The 27,910-nt window shown below is 48.6% G+C and overlaps 3 protein-coding genes across 4 annotated transcripts; 1 reads left to right on the top strand and 2 right to left on the bottom strand.

Moving 5' to 3' along the window:
* Nucleotides 1–33: 33 nt before the first annotated feature.
* jade2 (jade family PHD finger 2) lies at nucleotides 34–21,008 on the bottom strand. Of its 2 annotated transcripts, XM_077591484.1 has the most exons (14): nucleotides 20,233–21,008; nucleotides 17,605–17,668; nucleotides 16,765–16,850; nucleotides 13,855–14,012; nucleotides 8,526–8,677; nucleotides 8,234–8,445; nucleotides 7,984–8,151; nucleotides 7,361–7,477; nucleotides 6,824–7,174; nucleotides 6,585–6,749; nucleotides 2,906–3,023; nucleotides 1,887–1,976; nucleotides 1,095–1,246; nucleotides 34–996 (listed from the first exon to the last, which is right to left on the bottom strand). In XM_077591484.1, the coding sequence occupies exons 2-14, from the start codon at nucleotides 17,666–17,668 to the stop codon at nucleotides 385–387; spliced, it is 2,445 nt and encodes an 814-aa protein (XP_077447610.1). In that variant the 5' UTR covers nucleotides 20,233–21,008; the 3' UTR covers nucleotides 34–384. The 2 variants fall into 2 exon arrangements, with proteins under 2 accessions (XP_077447610.1, XP_077447611.1); XM_077591485.1 differs by lacking the exon at nucleotides 1,887–1,976 and having other exon boundaries at nucleotides 20,233–21,007.
* A 771-nt stretch (nucleotides 21,009–21,779) lies between these two features.
* On the top strand, nucleotides 21,780–23,108 carry cdkn2aipnl (CDKN2A interacting protein N-terminal like). The gene is made up of 3 exons (XM_077591490.1): nucleotides 21,780–22,047; nucleotides 22,629–22,734; nucleotides 22,944–23,108. Exons 1-3 carry the CDS (start codon nucleotides 21,833–21,835, stop codon nucleotides 22,950–22,952), a joined length of 330 nt encoding a protein of 109 aa, XP_077447616.1. The 5' UTR covers nucleotides 21,780–21,832; the 3' UTR covers nucleotides 22,953–23,108.
* Nucleotides 23,109–23,275: 167 nt separating this feature from the next.
* ube2b (ubiquitin-conjugating enzyme E2B (RAD6 homolog)) lies at nucleotides 23,276–27,059 on the bottom strand. The gene is made up of 6 exons (XM_077591491.1): nucleotides 26,775–27,059; nucleotides 25,171–25,251; nucleotides 25,038–25,063; nucleotides 24,763–24,852; nucleotides 24,435–24,523; nucleotides 23,276–24,358 (listed from the first exon to the last, which is right to left on the bottom strand). The coding sequence occupies exons 1-6, from the start codon at nucleotides 26,816–26,818 to the stop codon at nucleotides 24,230–24,232; spliced, it is 459 nt and encodes a 152-aa protein (XP_077447617.1). The 5' UTR covers nucleotides 26,819–27,059; the 3' UTR covers nucleotides 23,276–24,229.
* Between the last annotated feature and the right edge of the window lie 851 nt (nucleotides 27,060–27,910).

Genomic DNA, 27,910 nt, shown 5'->3' with positions numbered 1-27,910 from the left:
GGCGGTGATTGTTTGGGGGCGGGGGGTGCGCGATGGAAGGCACAGAGTTTATTCTAGGCAACGACAACAAAAACAAAAAACGCAATTTCGAATATGGAAGAATGTTTTCCGATGTTATTTTTGACTCTGTCTGCTCTTCTCTACGGAACCGATGGAGCATCGTTCTCAAAGCAGCCAGCGCTAATAACGCTCGCTAGCTGTGCTATCCGACGCCGACTGCTATTTCAAAGACGACCCCGAAAGCAGCCTTCTGTAGAGAAAAAAATCAAATAAACGGACACCGTTTTCGTATTCCTGTGCCGAAATTAGCCGAGCTACGGGGGGAGTCTCGAAGCTACATTCAAACAATGCTCGGAGCAAGCGTCTGCGCCGCGTTGGGGGTCCCTAGGACGCCATGACGCTTCGCCTCAGCAGGTCCTCGTTTCCGGAACGTAACGGCGGCAGGCAAAGTTTGCGGGCGCCGCCCGGGCGCGCGTCCAAGTCGCTCTGCTCCCCGTCGGAAAAATAACCGTCGCCGCGTAGCAATTGCCGGTCCTTGGCCTCGGACGTGGCCCCGCCCCCGACGCTCCGCCCCCTGGATTTACCTTGGCGAGGTGCGCGTCGCCGCGGCGAGGAGGGCGCGGCCCTCGGCGTCAGTCCGTGGCCGCCCCACGGGCCGGCGTCCTCCGAGATGTGGCAGGAGTCCATTTTGGAAACAGGAGGCTGCAGGTCCGAACTCCTGGTGTGGTGGCGGTGAAGGCGGAAGAGCCCGGGGGAACCCCGGGATCCGGCGCCGTACTTCCTCCCCCGCGACCCGCCGCCCGTCCACGGGGGCTCCACGGCGGGGTCTTTGGACGCCGGCGTCCGGCACGGAGCGGCGCCGGAGGCGGCCGGGTGTCCGCGGGCGCGCGCCTTGCAGCCGCCTCGGGATTTGCGGCCCAGCTGGGGCGTCTTCCACGTGGACTCCATGGAGTTTTCCATCATCAGATTCAGCAGACTCTCCTCGCCCCGCAGGAGCTGCGGCGAGAGGCAAAGGCGTAAACGACGGGGCTCTCGGGAAATGGCGTCAAGCGCCGAGGGTATTTTTGGCCCTCGGAGCCGGACGGGAACGTCACCTGGTCCGAGAGCAGGCCGCCGGCGCCGGCTTGGTCCCGATGCCGCGAAGCCAAGGCCCACTTGCTGAGCACGTCGTCGGCCGTGATCTGCACCGACTCGGCCAGCCAACTGTCGAACAAGGACTTCTCCATGGGGAAGGACTTGGACAAACCTACCAAGACAGTGGACAGCTATTCAAAAGTGATCCAAAAAGAGCGGGCGTCCTCCAAATACGGAATATATTTGGTGATGTAGGCCCCAATGTTAAAGTAGGAACTATGATGTCCACATACGTGGAAGCAGAAATGCAATTAGAAATGAATTGGTGCTTCAAAATAAGCAAATGAATCCATTAAACTAAAGGTACATTTCTTGCTATGGTGTTTAGGAATAATGTGCCAAGAAGGACAGCAGGAGGTGCTGTTTGGGTGCCACACCGACACCCTTCCTCCCAAATACATGCACATAAACACACACGCGCGCACACACACGCGCACACACACACACGTTTGTTTCCATGACGCAGCATGCCTCCGCAGGAGAAGCCACGGAGGGAGGAGGGAAAAACAAGCAGGAAGGTAAACACCAAGACGCCAGCGTGGAAGTGACGTGACGTACGCCTTGGCGCCACATGACGGCGGCGATGGAGAAAAAACGGACGTCACGTTACGCCGCTGTTTTCAAAGCCTGCTTTCCTGACCTTAACATTTTGTTTTCAGAGCTCCTCAAAGCCAGCCGGCCTTTACGTGAGTGACGCTCACAGATCGGAATAGGATGATATTAGTAGGTATGCTGATGGACATGGAATGTACCTATCTCTTTAAGCAGGGAGTCCCTGTCTGAATTCCATGGCTCCTTTCCTGCACTCTGCTTCCTCTTTCCTCCTCCCTTCTGGGCTTTCTCTGCAGGGACAGACAATTATATATGGCGCTATAGTTTGGAGTTGCATAATACTCAGGGACCCAAAAAATATCCTTATAGGCCACTAGAAGCGGTCCTATCCGCTCATTTTGTCCCCCCTGGGCGGACTGGCTTATTTTCTACCACTTTGGTTTGAAGTGGACATTTGAGTGACAAAAGTGAGTGAGTGTTTCATTCATGTTTTTACTTCCAAACTGGCTTGTCATCTACTTGGTGAGGATTGCTCACAATGCAATAGATTCACGTTACGCCAAGTGATTAATCACCTTGCTTTCCCAAATGCACTTAACTGCAGTACAAATGTGTGTGCGTGTGTGTCTTCCATCTTACCTGAGCTCATTAGCTTTTCTTTTCTTTTCTCTCCAGCCCCCACCCTCCGTCCCTCCCCGTCTTATCTTTACTTGGACCCCGGTCCCATAAAGCACCCCAGCTCTCTTCCTCATTTCGCCTGCATTTCTCGCGCACACACCCACACATACCCACCCACCCACACCCACACACACACACACCACAGGCGGGAGCAGATCAGAGAGACCAAAACTAACCGCTGTCAGCTCGTCCCAGTTGGAATATAAATGTAGTGCACTTCCTGCATAACAATACTCTTGCATGCGTCCTAGAACAACTGTGTCAAATAACAGTGTCCCCTTTTTCTTTCTTTTTTACTGAAATCAAGATCTGCACCATAACACATTCACTGCCATTGACAGCTACATTTGTCCAACGAGGCCTTTTAGGCCATTTTACGATGGATCATGCTCGATTGGAGCCATCCGGTATGACATATTTCACTCGGCGACATCCACCGGTGACTACTCATTTAAATTCAGAGTGGAGGGTGGAAAAAAAAGAAAAGCCACGCGATTGGACGACTATGAGGCTCAAGGACGTTGGAATTAAGAGCACTGACCTCCGGCCATGTCCTCCTCCAGGAGCTGTACCTGCAGGTGAAAGATCTTCTCCTGGAGGTCACACAGGCTGTGCTTCATCTTCTCCCGCCGCGTCACCATGTAGCAAAGGTTCCGAACCTGGAAACGGGAATGCCATTAGAATCGGCCAATAGCGTCGATCCAGCGATAGTGCCCCGCCCGAGGAACATAGAAAAGACAATTGGGGACGTCTATCATCGTTGACAAATGAGCTTTTTTTTTGGAGGAGCGCTACATTTGTCCATTTTTTCCCAATCTTAGAAAAACTGGACAGCGGCCAAGCCAACGGTGCCGCGTTAACTTGATTATGACGCGGTTCTGACAGCATCCGTGCGCGTTGACTGCGGGCGGACTGTTTATCCGTTGATCTCCATTGATCGCTCCGCTCGGCCTATCTGGCCGCGTCCGTCGCCGGGGGCGGGCTGAGACGCTAATGGTAAAAATAGCTTCTCGACCGGGACACAATGTGCGGAACCTGCGCTTGATTAGCTCGCTAATGTGTGTGCGTGTGTGTGTGTGTGTGTGTGTGTGTGTGGTGGGGGTCATTCAGCAAAACAGGATACTTCAACGCAGCAGAGCGAAGCCGTCATTTGTTTACTTTCTCCATTCCTCGCCTATCCAACAGACATTCTTTATCATCCAGCCGGTAGCTTTTTGAAAGCTCAAATTTGATGGAAAAGAAGCTAAGGAAACCACATTCTCCTGCAGATTATGTCCAATTGCAGTTTAGCAAGATCAAATGCCGCAAAGGGCGCCATTTTGGTTCAAAGTCACCATTTGGGCTTGATTTGCTCCATTCAAAGGCGACAAGAGATTGCACATTTGTCGCCCGTACGCCACTCGACATCCCTTGAACTCGATACTGGGCCCCATCGAGCGCTGGCCTGCAACCATGTAAATATCACCGCTATTGATCTCTAATTGGCCGGCAATCGGCGCAGCGACAGCCGGCGTTTAAACAAAGATGGAACGTTCCCAACGGACCACGGCGCCAGCCGGAACATCAACAAGTCATTTGTCACGGGTTCAATTGGCCATTAGTCGCACGGGCGCCGCCGAGCGGCCGTAAATCATCGCATCCACGCGTCGTCGATACGCCAGACGTCGCCGACTTTTCAAAATAAGACTTGGCCAAAAGGAGATGCCTATGTGTTTGTTTCTGCCGCAAAGTGAATTCCCTTGAGTGATGCGGCACGTGGTGACGGCTCCGCTTTTATTGAAATTACAATTTGCCGGCCAAAGTGACTCATTTTTCGTTTTTGTGGCGGAAAGGAAAGGGGGAGGGGAAAAGGCAGTGCCGGTAAATCGTCGTTCACTTTAGCGGCGAAAACACACTCGGAGGCGTAAATGAACATAAGCCACCTCCCGCCTCCCCCTCCCCTCTGTCTTATCAAAGCCATGTGAATTTAGGGTTCGGCTGGCCGTGAATTATTCATCTCCGCCGAGGCCTCGGAAACACACAAGCGGCAATAAATATTTATACGACGACTCATATTTATTTCATTGCGGTATCACAGGGCCGGCGAGCGGGCGGGAGGGAGGGAGATAGAAGAGAAAACAGGTGAAAGCAATTGATGAGGCTTGCTGTTAAAGTGCAGCCGCGCTGCGCTACGCTACGACGTGCGGGAAGTAGTTCCTGGTTGAGTACTAACTACGTGGACCTAGAACCCCAAAAAGTGGCATCCTACTTGGACCCATTCCCGCCATGTGCGCTGCTTTTCGCCATCCGTAAGCCATGGTAGTACGACCGATCGGCCTCAAGAGGTCCCTCTCCTCGCTGAATAGTTAGCCAATTGGCTCCACCAACCAACCTTATGAAAGTAACGCATGCAACTCAATTGAAAATAGCAACATATCCAATCTACGCACAACACACACCAACCCATTGGTTACAATAGCAATACTCATTCATGTATTAGTCATGATATTATGCTAGCTTCATATACAGCAGTTAAAAACACATTTGTGGCTAACTAGACAAGCTACTTTGTCACTTCTATTTACACTGGATAGTTTTACAGTGCAGCACTACTTGACGTATTCAACAATGGTGGCAGGTCCATTCCAAAAAACCCCCAAAAAGTGAGTGGGGTAACAGCAATTTTTCTATATCACACAGCCCTGACTGCCATGGACGGCGAGAGACGTCCCATCCGATATTTCTATATTGCTGCCAAGTCTCCCAATGCGATTGGATGAAACGTCTATCTCCGTCAGAAGATGGCTCTTGGCTGTTGTGTGTACAGGCTGAGTCATTGAAGCCCACCCCCCTCCCCACTCCTCCCTGTCCTCCGGCCCCCGGCCCCCCCTTGTCCTCTGCCTGAACCTGAGCAAGTTACATAACAAGAGCGTCGATGGCAGACAGGAAGACGCGAGATGGGCCGCACTAATACGTCGAAGCACCAAAGAAATCAAGTGGATTGTCATCTGCTTTCTCCGTCTTTTTTTCCTTGGCTCAAATACATCATTAAAAAAGGAAAATAAAGAGCGGCGCTCCGTCAATACTTGGAAACGGGAAGGAATAACTGAGGTCAGGAAATGCTTTTCTCCAGGAATAGCGACGTGATTTGTAACCAGAGCAAATGTTACAGACAATACGGAGTCTTTTTGCCATGACAACACCGCCACTAATAGATATCAATAGGCTGTTGTTGTTGTTGTTGTTGTTGTTTTGTAACGAGTGGGAAGAGCAAAACTCATTCAAAATAGTGTAACTCATGAACTATTTGTCAGACAGTCAAACAGACTTAAAAGCAACAGAAGACATTGTTGTATAGCAGCAGCCTATAAGCAGAAGTGCAGCATATATTCCCCATAAAATAAAGGTGTTCAAAACAAACTATAGCATTCAATTGAAAATGAACTAGCGGTCGGATGAAAAGCTCACGGATGCATTTGGGGACATCACGGAGCAATTGGTCACGCTGACAGCACTTCAAAGAGCAAGAGTTTGGGGGCGTTATTCCGGGGGTCGACATGAGCCACCAGAAATGCGCCGAGGCTAAACGGGAAGGATTTTTCAATTTGCCAGTAAATCCGAGTTGATTGGAAACCTCTTACTCACACAATGCAGCACCGTCATTTGAATTTATTTATACAAGCAAAGGGGGGAAATTCATGGAAATATTTCTTCCCCGGGGGGATTGAGCGAGAAAACGCGTCTCCCCTTTTTTTAGCCGGCGACCGAAAGAACGTAGCCTCGCTCGCTCGCGGTAGCCGAGCTGAGTTAATCTTCGCCGCGGCGTGAAAAAGGAGACACGGGAGAGCACTTGTTGACGTCTCGCCGCCTTCCGGGGAACTATGGGGCGCTTTATCACCACTAGAGGCAGGAAAGTGTTGTCAAAGATCGATAAAGACCGTAAATCAGGCCTTCTCGACTCCTCAAGTAAAGCAAGCGGCGGCGGCGGCGGCCTGCCTGTAGAAATCACATTTTTCGCATCACTTCTGTGTCAGGGATTCCCCCAAATACCGGTATAAAAGAAGCGCATGCTAACGTAGCCGCATGCGAGTAATGCTTAGCCCAATGCCTGGCTGATGGATTTTTATGGCTAACTAGCGTCCCGCTTTCCTGTCGCCGGCAGCGAACAAACCCTATTGGATGGGTTGCCGGGCGGAACGGGGAGATTTTGGCAAAATTTGATCGAATTGGTGCCCACTCACCCTCTCCAAATCTTGCCGGAGGTGCGTGAAGAGCTTGAGTCGTCGGTACAGGACGTCCTGCTCCTGCTGGGCCAGGTTGTCCACTTCGTCTCGTTTGAGGGTCACCAGAGGTTGGTTGAAGTTGGCCTTTCTTTTCAGCTTCCAGAACTGGTAGAGGAAGTCCACCTGAGGGTCATGAAAGTCCGATTATTCCAATGTTCTTTCATTTCATTTGCCTTTTCCTCAAAGCGCCGGCCCACCTGAGCGACGGGCAGCGTGACGGCGTCCGCCACCTCGCCGGGGTCCACCAGCCGGTAGAACTCGTCCTCCAGTTCCTGGAGCTTCTGCTTCCTCTGGCTGACCTTGTCCCGCTCCAGCTGGTCCCGCTCGGCCCTCTCGGAGACGGAATACGCCAGCGCTCGGGCCTCGGCTTGCTCGGCCCGCTCCACTCGGACCGCCCCGTCGCCGCCGCCGCCGCCGCCGCCGCGGTGCTCCAGGCAGAAGGACTTGAAGCGGACCTCGTCGTTCTCGGCCAGGATGGTCCTCATTTCCAGGCCGTGGTCGAAGGCGCACGTCACGTGGAAGGCCACGACGCAAGAGGGCGTGGAACACTGCGGAGGGACGAGAAGAGCCCCCAAAAGAGGTGTGGCTTATGTTTTGGGACAATAACGGGGCCATCTCATCGTGGCCATTTTGAATACGAACTGCAATGAGTGACGTGGTTTTTTTGGGGGGGTGTCTTTCAGACTCCATCTGTACTGGTTGGCTGCCTCCAAACCGGAGCGGGCATCACCTACCTGTATGCAGGTTCCGCCGTGTTCTCGACACAGGCTGCAGGACAGGGCCCATCGGCTGGCCGGAATGTGGGACACCTTGGTGATGGGCTCCATCTTCTCCGGACAGCCTATGCTCACCTAGTACACAAGCAAACACCGTTTTTGAGTCCCTTTGTTTGTTTGTTTCCGGGAGAATCCCCGACAAGGGGGATGGCCCGCCGCCGCGGTTACGGGATCCGCCTGCTAATTGATGCGTATCCGGAGGCCGCGGCTTTACTTGTTTGCGTTCTTCCCAGCGGGAAAACAGGAAAACGCTCATAAAAATTGCACGGCTGGAGCGAAGATGCGTGTGCGTGAAAGCACGTGCGCCCGCCCTGGCGCATTTATGTCAGACTCCAAGGCTGCGACACAACGCCGCGGGGCGCCCATCGTTTAAAAGATTGACCCACATACGCGACGCGCTCCTGGAAGCACGCAATTAAGTCGGTCAAATTTTGCGAGTGTGTGTGCGCGTTGTTGATAAGTCAGTCTTTTAGGTGCGTCAATTGTGTACACAAACAAATGAGTCGTTCACAAGACACGTGACCAAAGCTGGCCCGTATTTACGGAGCAGAGGACGAGCCAAGACTTAAGCCAGATCTCACCTCGGGGATCCATAAGGCACAGCTGACGTGGACCCACTTGGTTCCACTGCGGGTGGGCTTGAGAGCGCCGCCCCGCTTGGGGCAGAGCAGACACTTGGGCTGCACGCCCAGGGCGCACGTCCGACAAAGCCAGTTGCCCTGCGGGACCTTCAGGATGCCGTAGCAGGCCTGGGAACGGAGACGGACGGCGGCGGTCAGTGGCGGTGGCGACGGCGATGGCGATGGCGATGGCGGTCAGCGTGGGGACCACCTGGTGCACGCAGACGTTGCACTTGTCGCAAAAGACCATCTCGTTGCCGTCCTCGCCCTCGGGCGAGCGGCACACGTCGCAGACCACGTCCTCGTCGTACTCGATGCCCAAGCCCTCCTCCGCCTCGATGGCCTGCCGCATCTTTTCCTCGCACGCGCGCTCCAGCTCCACCAGGACGCGCTCCATGGTCAGCTCGTCCAGCTCGGGCAGCGCTGAAGCCGGACGACGCCATCAGTCGCTCGCTCGCTGGTCGGCGGCGGCGGCAGAATAACGAGCCGCCGCGGAAACTCACCCATCTGCGCGAACTCCAGATTGGCCAGTCCCAACCAGGCCACGTCCGTGTCGTCCAGGTCGTAGCAGCTGTACGCTTGGCCGGACGGGGGACGCCGGTCGTCGTCGTCGTCGTCCTCGTGGGATGTCCCTAATGTGGACTCGGGCAGTGACCTGCACGGAGAAAAAAAAGGACAAGTCACTTTTCTGCTACATTTTTTTCACGAGAGACGTTGCAACCAAACGCAAGTCGCTTTGGGGAAGTAATGTGGCTCGCTAATGATTGGGTTCCTCCATCGGAGGATTGGACTGTCCACGTAGACCCCAAATGAACGTCTTTGTGTCCAATTTCTTTTGAGAGGGAGCTCATGATTTAAAAGTCAGACGACCATGAAAGCGGAGGCCGAGCTAGTGAAAGTGTGTCAAAGGAGCGATGGCGGGAACTTCCTCCAGGCGCTGTCTGCTCCACGAGAGCGGGAAACGGGGTCAGGAACTCGGCGCGACCCCGCCGCTGACGTTTACGGCGCGTGACGCAACCAACTGACGGTGGGAAAATACACGCATTCTTGTCCTTCTCAACCAAAACGTTTGTTTGAATGTGCCAAAGTCCCATTTGGCACGTTCAAACGTTTCCACCCTTAAAGAGTCCAAGCAGCCAAACAGGACAGGTGATGATCAAATGGATCAAAAGGAATGTGACATTTTGAAAATGACGGCTGCCCACTTTCAAAATGGACCGGATCAGAGTGGGCCAATGAAACCAGGCCAGAATCAAATGGGCCCAATGAGCGACCGCGGTCGTATAAAAACACGCGTTAACAGCTTTTTTTGATGAGAACAAATAAACAGACGGACGGCTCTGATCTAATACGGGATGAGATCATGATTAAATAACAAGGCAAATGGATACCTCGCTCTGGGCACACACACGCACACACACACACACACAACGAGATGAGAGTGTTATGTAAGGCTGTAAAGCAGCCCGAGCGCTTCACCAGTCCGTCGTTGTCGTCTTTCTGCAGAAATGTCGACTTTTCTATCAGATGGTCATAAAAAGTTGTTTATCTGGATGCCATCGAAGGGTTAAAGACAAGCGCGCACGCGGCGAAATGTGTTGCGGGGGCGGCGCGGGGATTATTTCGAGACGTAATGTTGGTTTGGAATTTTGCAAGGTGTTCATGATGGTGATTCATTGTCCCACTTTTTACCCTCCTGCTAAGACCATCCTCTTTGGTCAACTCGCTCGTGTTGACACAAGAGACGTGTTTTTTTTTCTCCAGACGTCCAAAGATGGATGAAGTCTGACGACAGATAAATTCACGGCGGAAGGCTGAAAAGAGCCAAGCGAAGAGTCGTCCCCGGCGCCAAAAGAGTGGAAATTGAACACCTTGGGGAAAGTGGCAGCCCCCCCCCAAAAGCTCTTTTATGTGCTCTTATGAATTTATGCCTTCATTAAAAGTGCAGCAGCGCAGACGCACTAAAGCAAATATCAAGCTCGCGAGCCCGTAAATCAACAGTGGATGGTAAAAAAAGAAGGAAGGAAGAAGAAGGAAGGAGAGCCATTAGAAGATCTCTTTGCCAAATGCAGAGCAAAGACTGAAAAATGACACACACACAAAAATGTGAATAACCGCAGCTGAACTCACTCACAAGGGTTATTTTTGCAGGAAAACTATTTTGCGCTCATTCTATTCATTCAATTGTAACACGATGAGGATGATGAGCTTGCATTATTACATAAAAGTTGTACTCAATTGTGTCGATAGGAAAAAAAACAATGAGCTCATTGGCCAGCATTTTAAGGGGTAAAAAAAAATCATTCTTGCATTCCTCTGCTTATTGTCTTATTAAGATTTCAGTAGCGAAATATCAGGACAAAATTCCAGTGGTATTTCCATTGCCACTTTAAAGTGAATTCTTTCGAACGCTTGCCCGCAGTGTCGCGGAAAAGAATGAAAGGCCAGACATTGCGGAAAGATGAGCTGTTGGGAAAATAAACTGGAAAAGATTTGATTAACGACACTAGTGTGAGTGCGTGTGAGTGTGTGTGAAAGTGTGCAATGGTGTCATTCTTGGAATACCTCCGTGCCGCAGTCTGGCTGAGAAAACGCCGCTGCCGATGCCCCTTTCTTCCCCATAATCCCCCTTTTATACCCCAACCTATCAGACCCCCCCCTGACTCCCTCCCTCCCGTCTGCGTACATTTGTGTGGATGCCAACAGTCTCGCTCTCACACCAAGGAAGGCCTTCTAAAACCAACTCTTTTGACTCCTCCCTCAAGAAAAAAAAATCTATAAAAATCAACATACAGACCACGTTGTCTAAAAAATAGCATCCGACTACAGCAGTTTTAGCAACAGACAGGGCAAAAATATCAATCTATTTTATACCCTAATCGCAGATTTAGAATTTGCCTAGACCAGTTTTTTATTTTTGGGTGGGCGGGATCCGTTTTTCACCCTTTCTGCAAGTATCAGATAATAAAAAAACATCTATTTTTGAAAGCCCATCATTTTTTACCCGATTTCGACTCGATCCACCTGTTACAACTCTGGTTATTTATGCCAATTTTTGAGTTTGATAAAATGTAATAAAGGGACAATAAAAAAAAAAGAACATATACTTGTAAATATGTAGCCAAAGGCTAGTTTCCATCTTTTAATGTTAAAAACGCAAGATAAAATTAATAAAACAATTGTAGGGAGAAAGAAAAACAATAGTAATAAATTTAAAAAATAAAAAAATTAAATAAAAACAGAACAGAAGACTAGAAATGCTGTAGGAAAATTTCTTCTATTTTCAAAATATGCCACTATACGTGCGAACCGGTCCTCGAGCGCAAGCTACCGAATTGAACCCGCGTTTCTTTTCCTGGCCGCAGGGGGCGACCAGAAAAAAAAAGCAACCAACCGATGGGCCAAAAATGACAAGTATCCTCCCGTCATATTCCGAGCATGGCGACGGGAATTTACATTGAGCGGCCATTTGGTGCGCTTGACTGAGCCTGTTGTCATGGATATGGCCGCGCTTTATTAACACGGCTACTCCAAAGGAGCTGCTGCCTGCGCAAATAATCTTTGACAAAAGGGTGAGGGGGGAGAGAGGGAGGGAGGGAGGAACGAGAGGAAGGGGGGTGAATGCGGCCACGGTTTTGGGCAAAGCAGGCCGCCAGGAATGTTTTCATTCGCTCGAGGAATGAGACAAAAAAGTGGGAGGAGTGGGCGGAAGTAGCGCGCCGTCCGGAGATTCCAGTGCCCCGACCCGAGCGCCGAGCGCCGAGCGCGTTTCTCTTGGCCTCCAACTCATGGACGGACATCGCCGTCCATTCCCCAGGCGCGTTATTTTACCCTTGGACCAGTTGAAAGCCAGCTTTCATTGACACCGTTTCTGGGAAGGCGATGGTGCCCTGCGATTGGCTAGCAACCCATTCGGGGTGTCCCCGCCTACCGCCCGTCGTTGGCCGGGATAGGCTCCGGCACCCTCGCTATTTTGGTAAGGATAAGCGGCTCAGACAATGAATGAGAGAGAGCATTTCCGGTCAAGACGATGTCATCGGCGCATGATGCACTCTTGGATGAGTCATATCATCCCATAAATGCTGTGACGCGAGCGCGCTAACACGTGAACGTCTTTTTGCCTTTTCACCGCTCAGTGCCCCAATTAAATGGGCCAAACATGGGACAAATACACGCTCGGCCCCGAGGTCGGAGGGAGGGCGGGCGGCTGAGACGCGTCTCATGGGCAAGAGAGGTGTGGCCTAAAGGAAGCAAGTGTGTCCAAAATCAAAGGAAGGACTTAGCAAGCAGCTGCCACGGCTCGTTCGTGTTTGCCACCAAATTGGGATCCCGACCACACTGGAAGATTGTTAAACGAGTCGGGCGATGCACGTTCCAAAAAAAAGTGGAACCTCACCAACTGGATCCAACCAATCAGGCAAGGGACCTGATGGGGCACCCTCGTTGTAGGTGTGCACCCACCGCTCAGCTGCACATTTTCTTTCGCAATCGGCAATGTGTCAGCCGGATGTGGCGAGAACCGCCAGAAAGGGTGGCGGCCGTGTAGGAGAAAAAAAACAAAAAAAACACATTTCCGTCGACCCGACATAACTACCCACAATGCATCGGTTCGCTCAAGTGGCAAGCACTTTTGTCTGGGGACAAGCAAGCAAGCCTCGGCTGACTCGGCCAACGTCCCCAAAAGATTCAAAAAAAGGGAGAAAAAAATCCTTTCATTCTTTTCCTTTTGGATGCCAGGCGCCCGTTTAAGGGACGCTGGTGGAAAATCTGCGTTTGCTGCAGGGAGAGCCGGATGTTTACAATCTTCTCATGGCAGTGGTCCCTGGAGCTCCCGTGAAAAAAAAGAGGAGCTATTTGTTTATCGTCGTCTAATCCCAAATTCTTTTTGATAATATTCAGAATGTCTTGTGGTAGCAAACGAGTGCATTCGTGACTCAAATTTAAATTAAAAAAAAAAACCACCAGCCCATCCTGTGTCATCTTTGCGCTCAATGAAGATCTCATATTTCATATTTGGGGGATTTCCACGGGGGTTTTTTTTGGCAGCGACTTTTCTCAATTTGACGCTTTCATTTTCAATTTGGTGCACCTGCCAATCGGATAACGGCCAAACGGATTCAAGCTGACAAATATTATTTTTAAATGAGGAAATCCAAATGGCAAATTAGAATGACATTTGATACTTTTTGATATTTGCTGAAAAATGATGATTCATAATATATTTATGTTTATTTGTTACTAGTGATTTTGAGTGAGGCTGAGATCAATAACAATAACCAAATATCAATACTATCTGAAAAGCCTCATAAATGTGAAAGGTTTTTTTTTTAAATAACTTCACATGGGTGAATGCAGAAAAAAAAAGCAAATGGTTTCTGGATGACAGGTCAAAACGGTTGTTTTTCTTTTTTTCCTCTCGCTGCAATCCAGCCCGAAGCGCAGGCAGACGTATTTTCCTCCTCCTCAATTTTTCTTTCCTCGCGACGGTGAGTGACATCACCGCTAAAAACTCTTGGAGTGGAAAGTTAAAAAAAAAAAAAAAACGGAAAGAGCTGCGGGTGCGCCTGGCTTTTGACAAAGCGCTCTTCACTTTCACTTTTTTTTTTTTCTCTCTCCCCGCGTTGACGCTCAAGTGGAACGCAAGCAATGTCAAGATTGAACAAGGCTCTGCGTAAAACGGATCTTTTGGATCATTCATCCCCGAAAGGCACTTTGCGAAATCACCCGAAAGCAGGGAATCCCGGCCGGGTTAGGAACCGCCCCCTCGTTCCCTCGTTCCCTTGCCCCCTCGCCCACTCGCCCTCTCGCCCCCCCCAATTTGTGCTCTCTTACTTGACGGCGGGCTGAGGGATGGCCTCCAGGTTGGCGGGCACCTGCACTCCTTTCTCCCACTCTTGGCGCCAAGGGTCGGACAGCACGTAAAAGTCATCGGCGCCCAACTGCGCCGAGTCGGGGAGCTTCATGGCCGTGATCAAATCCGTGCGAAACACCTGCAACAAAATCCAGAGAGAATCAGCTTTTCCAAGTGGATTTTCTAAGCCTAATAATAGCCACTCGCTTGCCTATCAAGAGTCCTTTCCATCATTTAGGAAGCGTGCACAATAATCATTCATTCCTTTTCTGAAGGGCTTATCCTCACAAGGGTCGTGGGGGGGTGCTGGAGCCTATCCCAACTAACCAGGCGGGGGAAACCCGGAATCGGTGGCTGGCCCATAGCGGGACGCAAGGAGACATCTAGGTTTTGCACTCATAGCGAGGAACATTTTTTTCCTACAATTAGCCTAGTTGGCATTTTTTAGGGTTGTGAGAGGAAACCAGAGTACCTGGAGAAAAACCACACCAACCCAGGGAGAACCTGCAAAGGACTGACCCGTGATCGAACCCCGGACTCCAGAACCGCGTGGTTGACGCTCTAACCAATCTCCACGTCTACAATACACACCATCTTATGATGTATTTCACTATTTTTCCATGACATTTGGCAGCGATGGCGGCTGCTGAGCTGCGCCTTTATTTTCGAGCGGCGCTCCAAGCATGCCTTCCTTCCAAATGAAAAAGCGCTGGTCACGGTCACGGTCACTGGGAAGCATCCGACCGCAACGCGTCGGTGTCGGTGCCGGAAGTACGCCATTAAGTCAGTAGTGCACGGCCACAAAACAAACGTGAACTTTCCGACATTGAAGAGGGTCGTGCACTCTCGGATTTATCCTCCTCGTGCGCAACACGTGACGGACGCGCCGGGTGACACGCCCACGCCGGCACGTGTTTCGGACAGCGAGCGAGCATGTGTGTGTGTATGTGTGTGTGCGTGCGTGTGTGTTTGGCCTAAGTGGCTACACGGTGCTGAGTCACTTTCCAGCGGAGCACGGTGACAAAGTGCTTTTAAAGGCCAGCTGACATCTCACACGCCCCGAAAGCACTTTCTAGCGCCGGAAAAACAACATCTTTGAAACACGCCACAATTGTCAGTCACTTGAATGCCCCTCTGCGATATTTAAACCTTTACAGAGTGACCATTTTAGGCCCCCAAAAAAGTCCTGTTGTCCACAAAAGTGGTCAGTTGATTGAAATGTAATAACACTTTTTCTCATCGTGATATATTTGCTCAACACGTTTCATGCTACTAAAATAAAAAGGGTCTGAAGGGACCAAATCTTGCCAAATAAAAAAAAGGAAAACACGGTCTAGCTGGGCTTTTTGCGACGAGACGAGACGAGACGAGGAGCCAACGCGAGTTTTCACCTGGCAAAATGCTCTTAGGAGGAAGGATGTGGACGCCCGATCGCCATGGCGACCTAACAGCACGTCAGAGCAGATGTCGCCACTCAGACGGAGGAAGCTAATTTTAGCACGAGGAGCTTGAAAGGGCCCACGAGAGAGAGGTGTGTGAAAGATGAAAAAGCTGATATTAATGGCCATGGCTCAAAAGCGCAGCGCAGCGGATGGCTTTCCTGCCAATCCCTCATCCAAAAGATTCCAAGCGCGGCTTAAAAGAGACATTTAAAACACTCCATCTTGTTTGAAAGCGTCGCTCAAATTTGGAAGCGCTCCTTTGAGTCCTTAATCCCTCCAAGCCTACAATAAGGGAATTAACTCCACCAAAAATGGGAACACAAAACAAGAGAGCAACTTTTCATTTAGTTTCAGCATTATTTTGACGATTTGAAATCATTCCTTTTGAATGGCGCCTGGATGAATGGGATTTCCTCCCCGGCCGGGACGGGACGGGAATGGAAACGTCGCTTCCTGCCACGGCGACGGCGTGCGCTTAATGGCGATGCTCCTTTTTGAAAGATGCAAAATGGAGAGGGAAAAACGGGGACATTTGCCAGCGCCTCAAAAGAAAATACGCTCACAAATGAACGCTGCACCTGGGATTCCGAACGTACGCGTTAGCTTGATGGCTAACCCAAGTTCAGGTGGGGCAAGCTAGCCCCAATAAAAATGGCAGTTACATTATCATCCTGACTTTATTTTTGCCAAAAGGTTCTTGATTTTTTGGACTGGGAAGTGTAGCTCCACTTTTGAAAGTCAAGAGCCACTGTTTTGAGAATGGAATACTCCACACCCTCATTATGAAAATGAAGGCGCTTAGAGGAAAGCGTGAGGCGGCCAACGTGCTCTGAAAACCTACAAAGAAAAAAGTGGGTCACCGAGAAAGAAGGAGACTTGAGCCAGCCCCACAAAGCAGCCCCTTCTTCTCCTTTCCCTTCTTGGGGGGCACGCTGTACATCCACCCAGGCGCTAGCTAACAAACCTTTGCTAGGAAGACGTGAGCCGCTGGTGGAAAGCCACCCATTCCCAAAAAATTGAAATAAAGCAATCAAAACCCCAGTCAACTCATAGCCGTCCGATCCATTTGGATTGGGCGCCGGGCATCTTCAATAAATTCTGCTCTAAAAACTCATTTGGAGCTCACCTTTGTTCCTAAAAACCTAGGTGAAAAAATTACCAATGTCGTTTCTGATGGAGATGATTTTTTTTCAACAATGTGTCTCATTGCTAAGCGTTTTTCAAGGACAAACAAGACAGGTCGCCAGTTGTTTTGTAGCCCATCGTAATGAGCTAGAACAGCTGCTAGCCAAACGCCTGCACGCACCTTAACTCAATACGGCCTTGCCAAATATGACAGATGTTTGGAATGAACAAATACAACAGTTATCGACAACAAGTTTCCACGAGCACTCGGTTTTTCATCTTTTGTTTTTAAGCCGAACCACTGAAAATGCCACATTGGCTCACCTCCGAATGCTTCTTGTGCGGATGGCGTATCCAGGTGATGCTGGTTCCCGCGTTCTTGGAAGACCTGGACCATGACGTCACCTGACCTGCGACCATCCCACCAAAGAAAAGAAAAAAATCAACACATGAATTCAAACAACGGACTCCCGTTCATAAAAGTGAGTTTCAAACGCGGCGGCTCTGCCGCTTTTCTGGGGGAATAAGCGTCATTTCCAGGAAATGACAAGGCAGAAGTCGCAACCTTCCAACATAAAACCCTTCCTGTGCAAAGAGATGCGGTTTGTGGGGAAAAAAAGCGACTCGGGAAGTCGCGCATGTGTCTTTTTAGAAGTAGAACGAGGGTGATGCAGCAGGGAAGGAAAATATGTTGAGTGGGAGGCAACACACACACACACACACACAGGTTGCTAATGATCACCTCCTCACACACACACACACACACACACATCCTCCATTAAAGTCACGCTCTCGTCTTTTCAGAGAAATGAATCTTCCACTTAAGGATGCCGTCAAAGTATAAAAATGTGCGTGCAAAAGAGACGCCGCGAACGTGTTAAGTGTAAAGAAAGGAGCGTCGAGGTTAGCTATCAAAAGGGGATACCTCAAAAAGGCTCCCTTGTTCACAGGACACTCGAAACATGGAGAGAGAAAAAAAATCTTGGCTCCAATGTACAATGGATCAAGTAGTGCTGCAGCTTCAAACTAGCCAGCGTAAAAAGAAGCAGCGGCGTAGCGTGAATATTTTTGCTTGGGTGTAAAGATCAACGTGTAGACGTGGGTACTCGGACACGGGGCAACCGTTTTCAACGCACTTCTGCTCCGGTGAGAAAAGAGACTTACTGTCGGTGGTGTCGGAGTCGTTGCTGCTGGTGGAGTATTTCCTCCTCTTGGTGTCGCTCTCCATCTAGCACGCAAACGCCCAGATGAGAAGATCCAAGGGAGAAAAAAGGGAGAGAAAAAAAACATAAGTGATCAAACTATTGGTGAGTGCTAAATCATTTTAAAGTACACGCCAATTTCTCCGAGTGAGTTGGAAAAAAAGTTGGCGCATCCTATTGTGTCCTGTGTGGAGTTGGCATCATGTTCTCCCTGGGCTTGCCTGCGTGGGTTTTCTGTGGGTACTCCAGTCCCCCCCCCCCCCCCCCTTATTCCAAAAACATACATGCTAAGCTAGCGGGTTGACCTCTATAAATTGCCTGACCCTAGCTATGATTGGTCATCCTTTGTTTCCTCGTGCCCTGCGTTGGACTGGCCACTGATTCAGGCTGTTTGAACTTAGCTGGGATAGGCTCCAGCACCCCCAACCTTTGTGAGGATGAATAAGGGGTTCAGAAAATGAATGATGTTCAACAAGTGCAGTCTTCTCCATCTTTAGAGCCAAATTCTATCACCTTGTGGGCTGTGACGGACAACCTAGAGTCAGTCAGCCATTGGCTGGCTCCTCCCACTTCCCACCGATTGGCGATCGGCTCATTTGGAGCGCGAAACGAGCCAACCGGTCGGAAGAACCGACAGCGATAGGTGTGCGTTCCAAACTGGGCACCCGGGAATCAAAATGAAGCGGCCATCAATGGTGGCTCATTGGCGGGTGACGGGATCAACTCCTCCCTCCTCCCTCCTCCCTCCCCAAAGCCAAAATGCGGCGTCCTGCCCAAAGGACAACATGGTTCAGGCCAAATGGCAATGGGAAGTGGAAATGAATGCTAAGTCAAACTTCAGCTACCAGATCGTCAAATATGTATCCTAGAGAGTCATCCGTCAAACCGGCGACACGCCCCCCCCCCCCCCCCATTCCCTCTTCACCCTCCTCTTCCTCAGCGCACCACGCGGTGGTCCTTACCCCCGTTTCGGCCCAATCCGCGCCCGCGACGTGAGGTTGTCACGCCCACTGCGTACACGTGAGTCGTATGTGATGGCGGGATGAAAAACACGAAGGCTTGTAAACAAAATTCCGCCACACAGGACCCCCGGCGAGGGGGAGGGGGGGGGTTCAAACACACACACACACAAACACACATCATGACTCATTTCCGGTTTTATATGCCGGGAGGGGCTTATGTCTATGTGTGTGTGTGATGATGGGAAATGGGGGGGTTCTCGCATCACGAATAGGAACATTTAGCAAGCACCTAGCCAAAGGTGTCAAACGTAAGACCAGCGGGCCAAAAGCGGCCCGCTAGAGGGACCCATCCGGCCCACCCGTAACTCCTTCACACTGTACAAACACAATCAAATGCCTCATTTGGGGGAAATGCGGGTGCCGTAGAACCACATTTTGTGAGTCGTGCAATCAAGTGGGTGGGTGCGCTCGGTCACATTGGTTCTAGCAACCCCTGCAGTCAAAACGGCGTCGTCCGTGAGTTAACGAGCTCCCTCAAAATGCTACAAAACAAACAGGGAGCAACCTGCCAATGCCCCCCCAAAATCTGGTCCACCTTTGCTCTAGCCATAATACATTCTTCCATTTCCTTCCAGGCCAAACGGATTGGACGTCTATCTATCCAACGAGTTCACCATGGAACCGGTGCGTTTTATGGAAATGGAAAAAGGTGCTGCAGTTATTTGCACGTCAGAAGTGGGGGTAAACGCCCCCCACCCGCACCCCACAACAACCCCCCTCCTCCTCTTCCTCATCCTCCAATGCCTGCTAGATCTGCACAGCACGAAGCAGCAGCAGGAGGAGAAGGCGGAGGTGTGGGTACTGGGCTTGCTCTAATTCCTAGATGTGTGTGTCTGTGTGTGTATGTGTGACGCCATGCTCTGCCTTCCTAAAAGCAGAACTGCACCCCCCACGCCCCCCGACTCCTCCCCCCTCTGTGTTAAGAAACCTGCAATTCCTCCGAGGACTGTGAAGGTGTACTCCCCACTGCGCATGCGTACCGCATCCGTGTCACTATGTGCCAAGTTTGTAGTTGCTGCGTATCGTGCACAGTTTGTTGCCATTTCACCCCGAAAAAAAACAAAAACACTTGGCGACCAGCGCATGCGTATTAACGACATGTGCTCGTCCTCTTTAAATGTGTTGCTTCCATCACGCACACACACACGCACGCACACACCTTGACTCACAGAAATGGCACCGGGATGCCATCAGAACCACCAAGTGGACCTCTACAGCTCACCACAGTGTCACAATATGTCCTTTAAAATGATTTCCGGTGTGATTTATGCGGAAAGGCTGCATGGGAATCACCAAAAACGCCTCATCACTGCATCCCATTTCAAATGATTCATTCGCTAAACATACTGTCATCAGATTCCGTAACATGTCACATACGAATGTACTCGTTCTGCTTTGGTTTGCGCTGCCCACGCGTGCACTTCCACTTTAAATGTGATATTTCCACGACTCAAAGTTGACGCGGACATTTCCCACTGCTGCATTCGAACGCGGACCTCATGACAGCCGGCCATCCAATGGACTTTCATGATATTTACAATACACTTTGGTCATAAACGGCGGCTTACCTCGTTGTTCTGGGGAGGGGGTCCCAGCGATCAGGAGAGCATCGACATGCAAGCACATGTAAATGTTGTTCCTCTGGGTTAACTTCCACGTTGGGTTGACAGGACCCAGCCCCCCTCCCACCCACCTTGACAGTTTAGATGAAGAAAAAAAATCGCTAAAGCCAAAAGCAGAGGCCACAAGGGTTCCAAATAAAATCCTGAAACGGGGCTGCGATGTATGTGAGTGAAGAGCGGTTCACGGAGCTGAAAGACCGGGGTGTCGCCTCCGCCTCCGCCGCCGGTCAGTGCGCACTGAGCGGCTTGCTGTGCACAACATGCCGATCACCGGGGGAAAAAAGCATGTCGCATTATTCTTTTTTCTTCTTCTTCTTCTTGGGCGAGCGTCAAAAACGGGTCGGTAAAACAGATGATTGGGTTCCAGTTAGTTTCGCAATCCTGCACCTCTCCTCCTCCTCCTCCTCCTTCTTCTTCTTCTTCCAAAATACACTCACTACCAGGCTACTACCACCACCTCCTCGTCCGTCTCTAGTCGGGCCGAACGGTGCTGGACGCCGCTGTGCACGAGACAAACGTTCCGTCCCTCCGTCCGGCAAAGCTTGCACGCTCCTCCTCTCTTCGCTTTTTTTGTTTTTATTTTTTTAAGAGAGAGGCAAAACAAACGGGGAAGAGGAATGGAGCAGTGGAGCCTAAGCTTGAAAACTCTTTTGGCGCCATATTTATGGCGTACTTTGAATTGAGGAGCACGGTTACTGCACTTCCTCGTCGCAGCCAATGCTGAGACGCCACCGCCCCCTGCAGGACGGTGACGATACTTCAGCAACCCTGCACGTCATTCTGTACAGGACGGTGGTACAAAATGTACCATCATTCTGACATATTTATATAATTAAATCTCAGGCTAGGATGGTCTTTGTAGCTATTTTAAATGATAAATAACACACATAAATACACCTGTATCCGTATTTTGCCTTAATATTTTGATTGGAAAAAAATGATACAATGTCAATATAGTATATTCGCTAATTAGACATTTATTATATTGTGAATATCTGCATCAAGATTACAAAACACTGAATATCCTTTGATTTGTTCAGGTCTTAAGCTAAATTAATATAAGAAGAAAAAAGCTCTGACACAATTATATTTGCCCTTTTCTTCTTACAAAAACAGTGTAGAGTTTGTATAATCATTGTATGCATTTCTCTCTCAATCCTCTGAGCTTTTACGTGTGACATAAAAAAAAAAAATACAGTCATATCTAATGTGTTGTTAAAGTGCGTATTTCACCTTGCCAAAGGACAAATCCGGACGGTAGAATTCAATGTACCTTCTGTGATTTTCATCGACATGCACTGCTAATTACAACGGGCGTATTTGGCATTCGGAGGACGTTTCTGGGTGAATTTAGACTCGACCGACACCTCAATGGTCGTGCGTAGTTCATCATCATTTCAGCGTTGCCGCGATGGAATTTTAGCAGCCTTGCAGTATTCCCTCCCACCGCTAAACGTCGCTGTGTCCCAATTTGCTTAGTTGCAAACAACATCCGGGTTATGTCTGCCTCTTTTCCGATCGGACAACGTGCAAGGGGGGGACCAAGATGTCGGCTGACGACGTGAATACATTTATTAAGAAAAACCGCCGCGCTGCCAAGCAGGTGGAAACATTCCGGGGGCACTCGGAAAGCGACAAACACTGGGCGGCCCGCAGGGAATTCCTGTTGCGAAATATGAGCGAATTTGAGGGCGAGGAACAGATGGATCAGTTGCTTTCGTTGTCGACCGTGTGGACGAACAATGTATTCCTCGGCTGCCGGTGAGTGCATTTAAGTGTACGTATGGAACCTTCAAACATTTAAGTGGCCAAAACACGACTTACCGTAGAACTAGAATCATTAAATCATGTTGAAAAGGAGACCGATTTCAAGTGGTGCCATTATTTGACGGAAGTTGACGTTAGGCACGCCACGCTCCAGCAGCACATACACGTAGAAAAGCTCGAAACGGCTAAAAAATGGTAGCTAAGGAAATAAGCACACATTGTTTACAGTATTTGTAACTGTTCCATTATTTTTTTAACCCCTGTGTTAGCCCGCTTCACTTCCTGGCTCCGGGAATTGTTTCTCCAATAAGCGCATAGGTAGGCGGGACAATACGATATACTCGCATTTAATTGGATAAAACGTCCGGCTTGTTGCTACATCCGGGAAATCTGGGCTCTTGCTTACGTTCAAACATTTTTTGTTGTTGTTATCATCATTGTCTTTGGAATATTTACCTAGATTATATACCGTGCACCAGAAAGGAAGTGGTGCTGCATGACTGGAGTGGCGAGAGAGAGAAAAAACTCATGTTCATGACTAAAAAGGTGTCTTTTTCATGTGCATTAAATGGCAGGTACAGCACGGAGCTCATGGAAAGAGTGAATGAAATGGCCGACAGCATCGAGGTGGAGGACGCACCAGTCTTTAAAACGAGAGATGAAATAATGAAGAAGCAGCAGGTACGCTCCAGGATGGCCTGTTAACCCTTTCAGTATCACCTGACGATGATAGACGTCGAAAACTGTTGCTCTTCTCATCAATGGGAATCCTCGTACGCGACCATTTCAAATTAATCGGACGTCTATCACCATCAATGGCATCCAACAGTGTATAATGAGATCTGTCTGTTTAACATTCTGACTCGAGCATTGTTCTTTTGTACTTTTAGGGCAGGTGATGGACTCCTCTTGCCACCTGGAATGTCAAGACTTGTGATGAGTTCATGTGCTTTCGTGTCCATTTTTACTAAAAAATGTGCACATGTAATGTAAGAGATGAACAGTGTGGATATTCCAGTGTGTACATGTTTAATAAATACTGATTCCTTAGCAGACTCAATGCCAATTCATGACACCAGACTACAAATTGACTCAAATGTGACACCAAAAAAGATATTTTTGCTCAGTTACATTTTTCTTGCATCCGCTTTCTATCAATTGTCCTCACGAGGTCTAAAAATGACTTGTCAACAAGGGAGCGCCAAGCAGATGCACGCACGGCCATCTGAAAAAAGATGTGTTTTATTGTTTAGGGTTTTTTTTTTTTTATACAGCACATTGTTATAAGTATCCACTTTGCTTTGACACACATAACCAGCCTTTTTCATTCGGATGGAGAGTTAGTTAAGTGACGGCCTTTCTTGCAAGTCCTTCCGTCCTTTTACGTCGGAGGGGGAGTGTAAAGTAAAACTTTGTCTGACCCTTTCCTTGGGGAAAAAACATCTTTAAAACAACATTGACTTTCAGAGATTCAAAATCAAAGACTATCCCGCCCGTCAAAAGGCGCAAAAAAACCATTTGGGGTGGGGTGAACAATTTTGGTCATGAAAACTGGCATTTTCAAACAAAGCACGCAGCAGCAGCAAACTGTTGAATTACAGGAGTGCCAAAATTAAAAAATAAACAAGAGGAAAAATGAATAAATATGTGAAAATAAATCTGTATTTTGTCATTGACTTTATTTTCGGAAATGACTTTTCCATCCAAGTTGGAAAAAGCCCTCCCAAAGGCAAAGACAATGAAAAGCTAAGTAGAAAAGGCAAAGAAAAAATGCCATCAAAACAAACAAAAAAATACATCAGTCAATGACAAAATCTACCTTTATACGTTTATTTTTTAATGATTTTTTTTTTAATTTTGGCAACCCTGTGATTCCATAACTCACAGCGTATCAAACTAAACAAAAACCCCACAAAGATATATTACAAGTTCTGTTAGCAATAACTTATTTCACAACATGCAGTTTAAAAAAAAGTCCAATTAAAAGGGGGTGAAAGAAACGATGATTCCACCTCGCTCCCTTAACATAATAATGTCCATTGTTTAGTTAGTTTGTTTTTTGTTTTTCCTCGTGGGGTGGCACTTGTTGAGTTCTCGTGATACGCACGTCTCCACGCGTAGACGCGCGGGTGAGCGGGAGGGAGGAAAGAAGGAAGTGGAAATTGGGCTTCAAGTCTCACACGTCCACCCAGCTTTGCTCCACGATGGCCGTCACTCGCTTCTCGTACTCGCGCTTGTTCTCCTGGTAGAGCTGCGCCGCCTGGCTGTTGGCCGGGCTGTTGGGGTTGGGCTCGTCCAGCAACGACTAAAAACCACAGACAAAAAAAATCTTTAGAATACAAAAAAACATGGCGTTTCGGCAAAATGGACCGGGAGTTGACCTGGATGGAGGTGAGGATGGACGAGACGTCGTAAGTGGGGCTCCAGCGGTTCTGGAGGATGTCTAAACATATGCTGCCATCGGCGTACACTGCGGGAGAACACACGACCATTAGTGGAATACCATGTCCTTTTAAATTGCTGCTACAAATGACATTTATTGGCTATTCCGTAAAAAAGTCTCATTGGCGCTCTGCCGTGTGGAACCAAAGTCACATCGATATACCATATTGGCCTGAATATAAGATTCGAATAAGACTTAAAAAGTGGGTCGTCTTACATTCACGCTCTAGTAAAAATTCTTATGTGTTGAGTGAGGGTGAATATTACCATTAGGGTGAAACATTCGGGAGACAAAGCGAACCGTGGGAGGCTTGTTGGGGTACTCCTCGGAAAACTCGATCAGAAGCTTAAATGTCCCTGCACAGATAAGGACATGCACGCTTGGTACCATTTCAACTCATTTTCTGCCATTGACGGTGACAGACGTCCAATCCATTCTGACTGGGAGTCTTGACGCCGCTCGTTTTTTCAAACTCTAAAGAACATTGTGATATTTTAAGAGACCAGAGGCAGCCCCCCACAAAAAAAACGGAGGCCCTCACCATCTTCAAACGGCGTGCCGACAGGACTGTAACGACAAAAGAAAATCCGTTGTAACTATTTATTATGACTGCGATGGGAAGCAAAAACAAGTGGGAAGAACGTAGCGCCGTGCGGAACAAAAGGCCAACTCACCCAAAAATAACAGCGTTCCAGAGCATGATATTGTTCTCCGAAGGTGCTCCGCTCACGCCCGTGGGGGGGTCCTCTTGAAGTCTGTGCGAGACAGGCAAAAAGACGGGAAACTTTAGACGAGCATCCGCCATCGTAAATCACAATCTTCCAAGACACGTGTATTGTTATTGACGTGGAACGGATTGATGAGCTTCTACTAGGCCGTCATTGGAAATAAAGGTACTACTATGTAAACTACAATAAATATATATATATATATATATTTTTCATTTTATAACTTTGTCCTTAAAGTTTTTCTAATCTGTTGACTACAGTAGTTTTTTTAATTAATGATAATTGTTTTTTGGGTGGTGAGAAATTCTAATCCGGTACACCTGCAACACTACGGATTGGTTCGGGTGCGGGATTAATAAAAGATCCGAGGCTGCCTTGTTGACGCACTGCAATTAACCTCATTAACTGGAAAATCCCTGGGGATCTTCTCCGGCAAAAAGACGCTCTCCTCCATACTTGGAGATGTTCTCAATGTGGTGTACTGGTGGTGGCTGGAAATGGGATTTTTCCACCAAATGGCCCAGCCCGACTTTATCTAAAAAGTTACATTTCTATGATGTAACTGCATATGGAACCATCAACTAAACACCGGTGTGTGTGTGTTTTTACACACACTGGCTCAGATGGTTGCCATTTAGCACCTGGGGACAAGCGAGCGTAAGGTTACGTGACATCTAATCTGGCATCCTTCTGCTTCGGAGGCACAATAATATCACGTTTCAGAGCCATTGACGGCTGTGGACGTCCAATCCAACTGGGCCGGGAGAACGAGCAGCCATCCCAAAACAAGCGGATTGAAGAAAAAAAAACTATCGACATCAGTGTTAGGGTTAACCGACAGACCATGTGTTTTGTTCGAATTTGAAGGCATTGTGGTGAGATTTGCCGCAACATTTCCACAAAAAAAGGCAGCCCTCAATAGTCCCGTCTTTCAAAATATACTTGGATGTTGAGCGTAGGTTCAAATAATGATTCGGGCAACGTCAGCGTGTCCATTTTAAGACTGCCAGCTGCGGGAAATGCAACTTTTGAGCCATATTCCTAGCAAATTTGGCGTTAAAACCATCTTGCTAGCACTCACGTAACAGCCATTTTAAAAAGGCACAAAAAGAGACGAACAGTGCTGCTAAAAACACTCCAATTTCACCATAGGTCGCTACGTGCAGATTCTGAACCAACATAATCTCATTTTGTTGGTTTCGCCAGCAATTAAACGGGTTTCGTTTCGTCCCTGCAATGTTAATCTCCTCACCCAAAAACAACAGCTTGCCAAACCAAACCGAAGCTAGCCAGCGTCGTCTGCAAAAAAACCTCCTCACGCTAATTTCAAGTGTCACTGCGAATACGACCCAAAAGATAAAAATAAAAAGACCAACAAACCAAAACTGTCATGAATCACGGAAAGAGACAACTCGCATATTAAAAAGGCAGCCTGCGTTCGCTCCGTTCACCGGTGGCTCGAGCTAAGCTAAGATAGGTTAGCTGACATTAGCTTCGTCGGCTAGCCCACGTATAAACGCATGGAATAAAAAGGGGAGACGCTGCGGTACCTTTTAAAATCCCTCATAAGACGCCTCCTCGCCGGGGTGGACATGTTTGAAAAGGTAAAAAATAAAAAGGTTGACAGGGGAAAAGCAGGAGCATCAATCGATGGAGGAGCGAGCGTATTTCTTCCGCTTAGAGCCCCCCTTCTCCCTTTTTTCTTTCTCTCTCTCTCTCTCCCCCTCTCTCGCTCTGTCTCTCTCTCTTTTTCTCTCTCTCGCTCTCTCCCAAAACAAGCGACTGACTGGCTCGCTCCATGTGATGACGTCACCGTCTGACGGGCCTCACCGGCAGCTTTAATGACGCAACACGTGCCATGAGCACGCTTAAAGAACACAACAACACACTTAAGGGTGCTTCATGGCAGCATTCATGGAAGCTTTGCATGCGTTTGAGGGCCTTCAAAGAGCATTCCAGGTCATGCCTGTGGAAAATACACAATTGCTGTGGATCAGTCAGTCAGCCATTTAAACCCTAATCATTATTATTATTATCATCCAACTGAAATCCTTATTTGTGCAGTGAGATTCGTCGCTGCTAGCCAAAATGGAATTAAATGATTAAAAAAAGCCCCCCCAGGCGAGAAGTTGTGTATTTAATGAATCTTTACTTTACTCCTGAAAAGGGTTAACAATTCCCAATTATTATCATGTCATCTTGCAAGTATCAAGTCAAAAGTCTTCCAAAAAAAATCACTGTGATTAGTTTCAAATGACCAAATCCCACCTTCCATTGCCCCCCTCCCTTCGATGTGACCTACATTCTTGCCGTGCTAAACTTTCTATTGATAGCCTGAAACTCCATCGAGGGAACTATTAAAACAGATTTAATGGACAGATCGTTGACTGGGATTTCACAAGCCCCCCCCCCCCCCCTAAATATCAGCACTACTAACTAGTTTTTATGTATGTTTACCTCCATCTGCTGGATTTGCTGGGCTTGCTCCGATTCAAATTTTGAATCAAGAGGATTGTTTTTTCTCCATCCAGTTTATAAAAAAAAACAATATATAAATATACAATATAGACGTTAAATTATCCCTCTGTGAATTCAATAACAAGAGGTTTTAAAAAAAGTGTTCTTCCTCAGGCCCACCATTTATGTACTACTTTATCACTACATGTCCATTCCATGAGACGACGTC

The sequence above is a fragment of the Stigmatopora argus genome, chromosome 22 (genome assembly GCF_051989625.1).
Source record: "Stigmatopora argus isolate UIUO_Sarg chromosome 22, RoL_Sarg_1.0, whole genome shotgun sequence".
NCBI lineage: Eukaryota > Metazoa > Chordata > Actinopteri > Syngnathiformes > Syngnathidae > Stigmatopora > Stigmatopora argus.
This window is presented reverse-complemented; position numbering and strand designations above follow the sequence as displayed.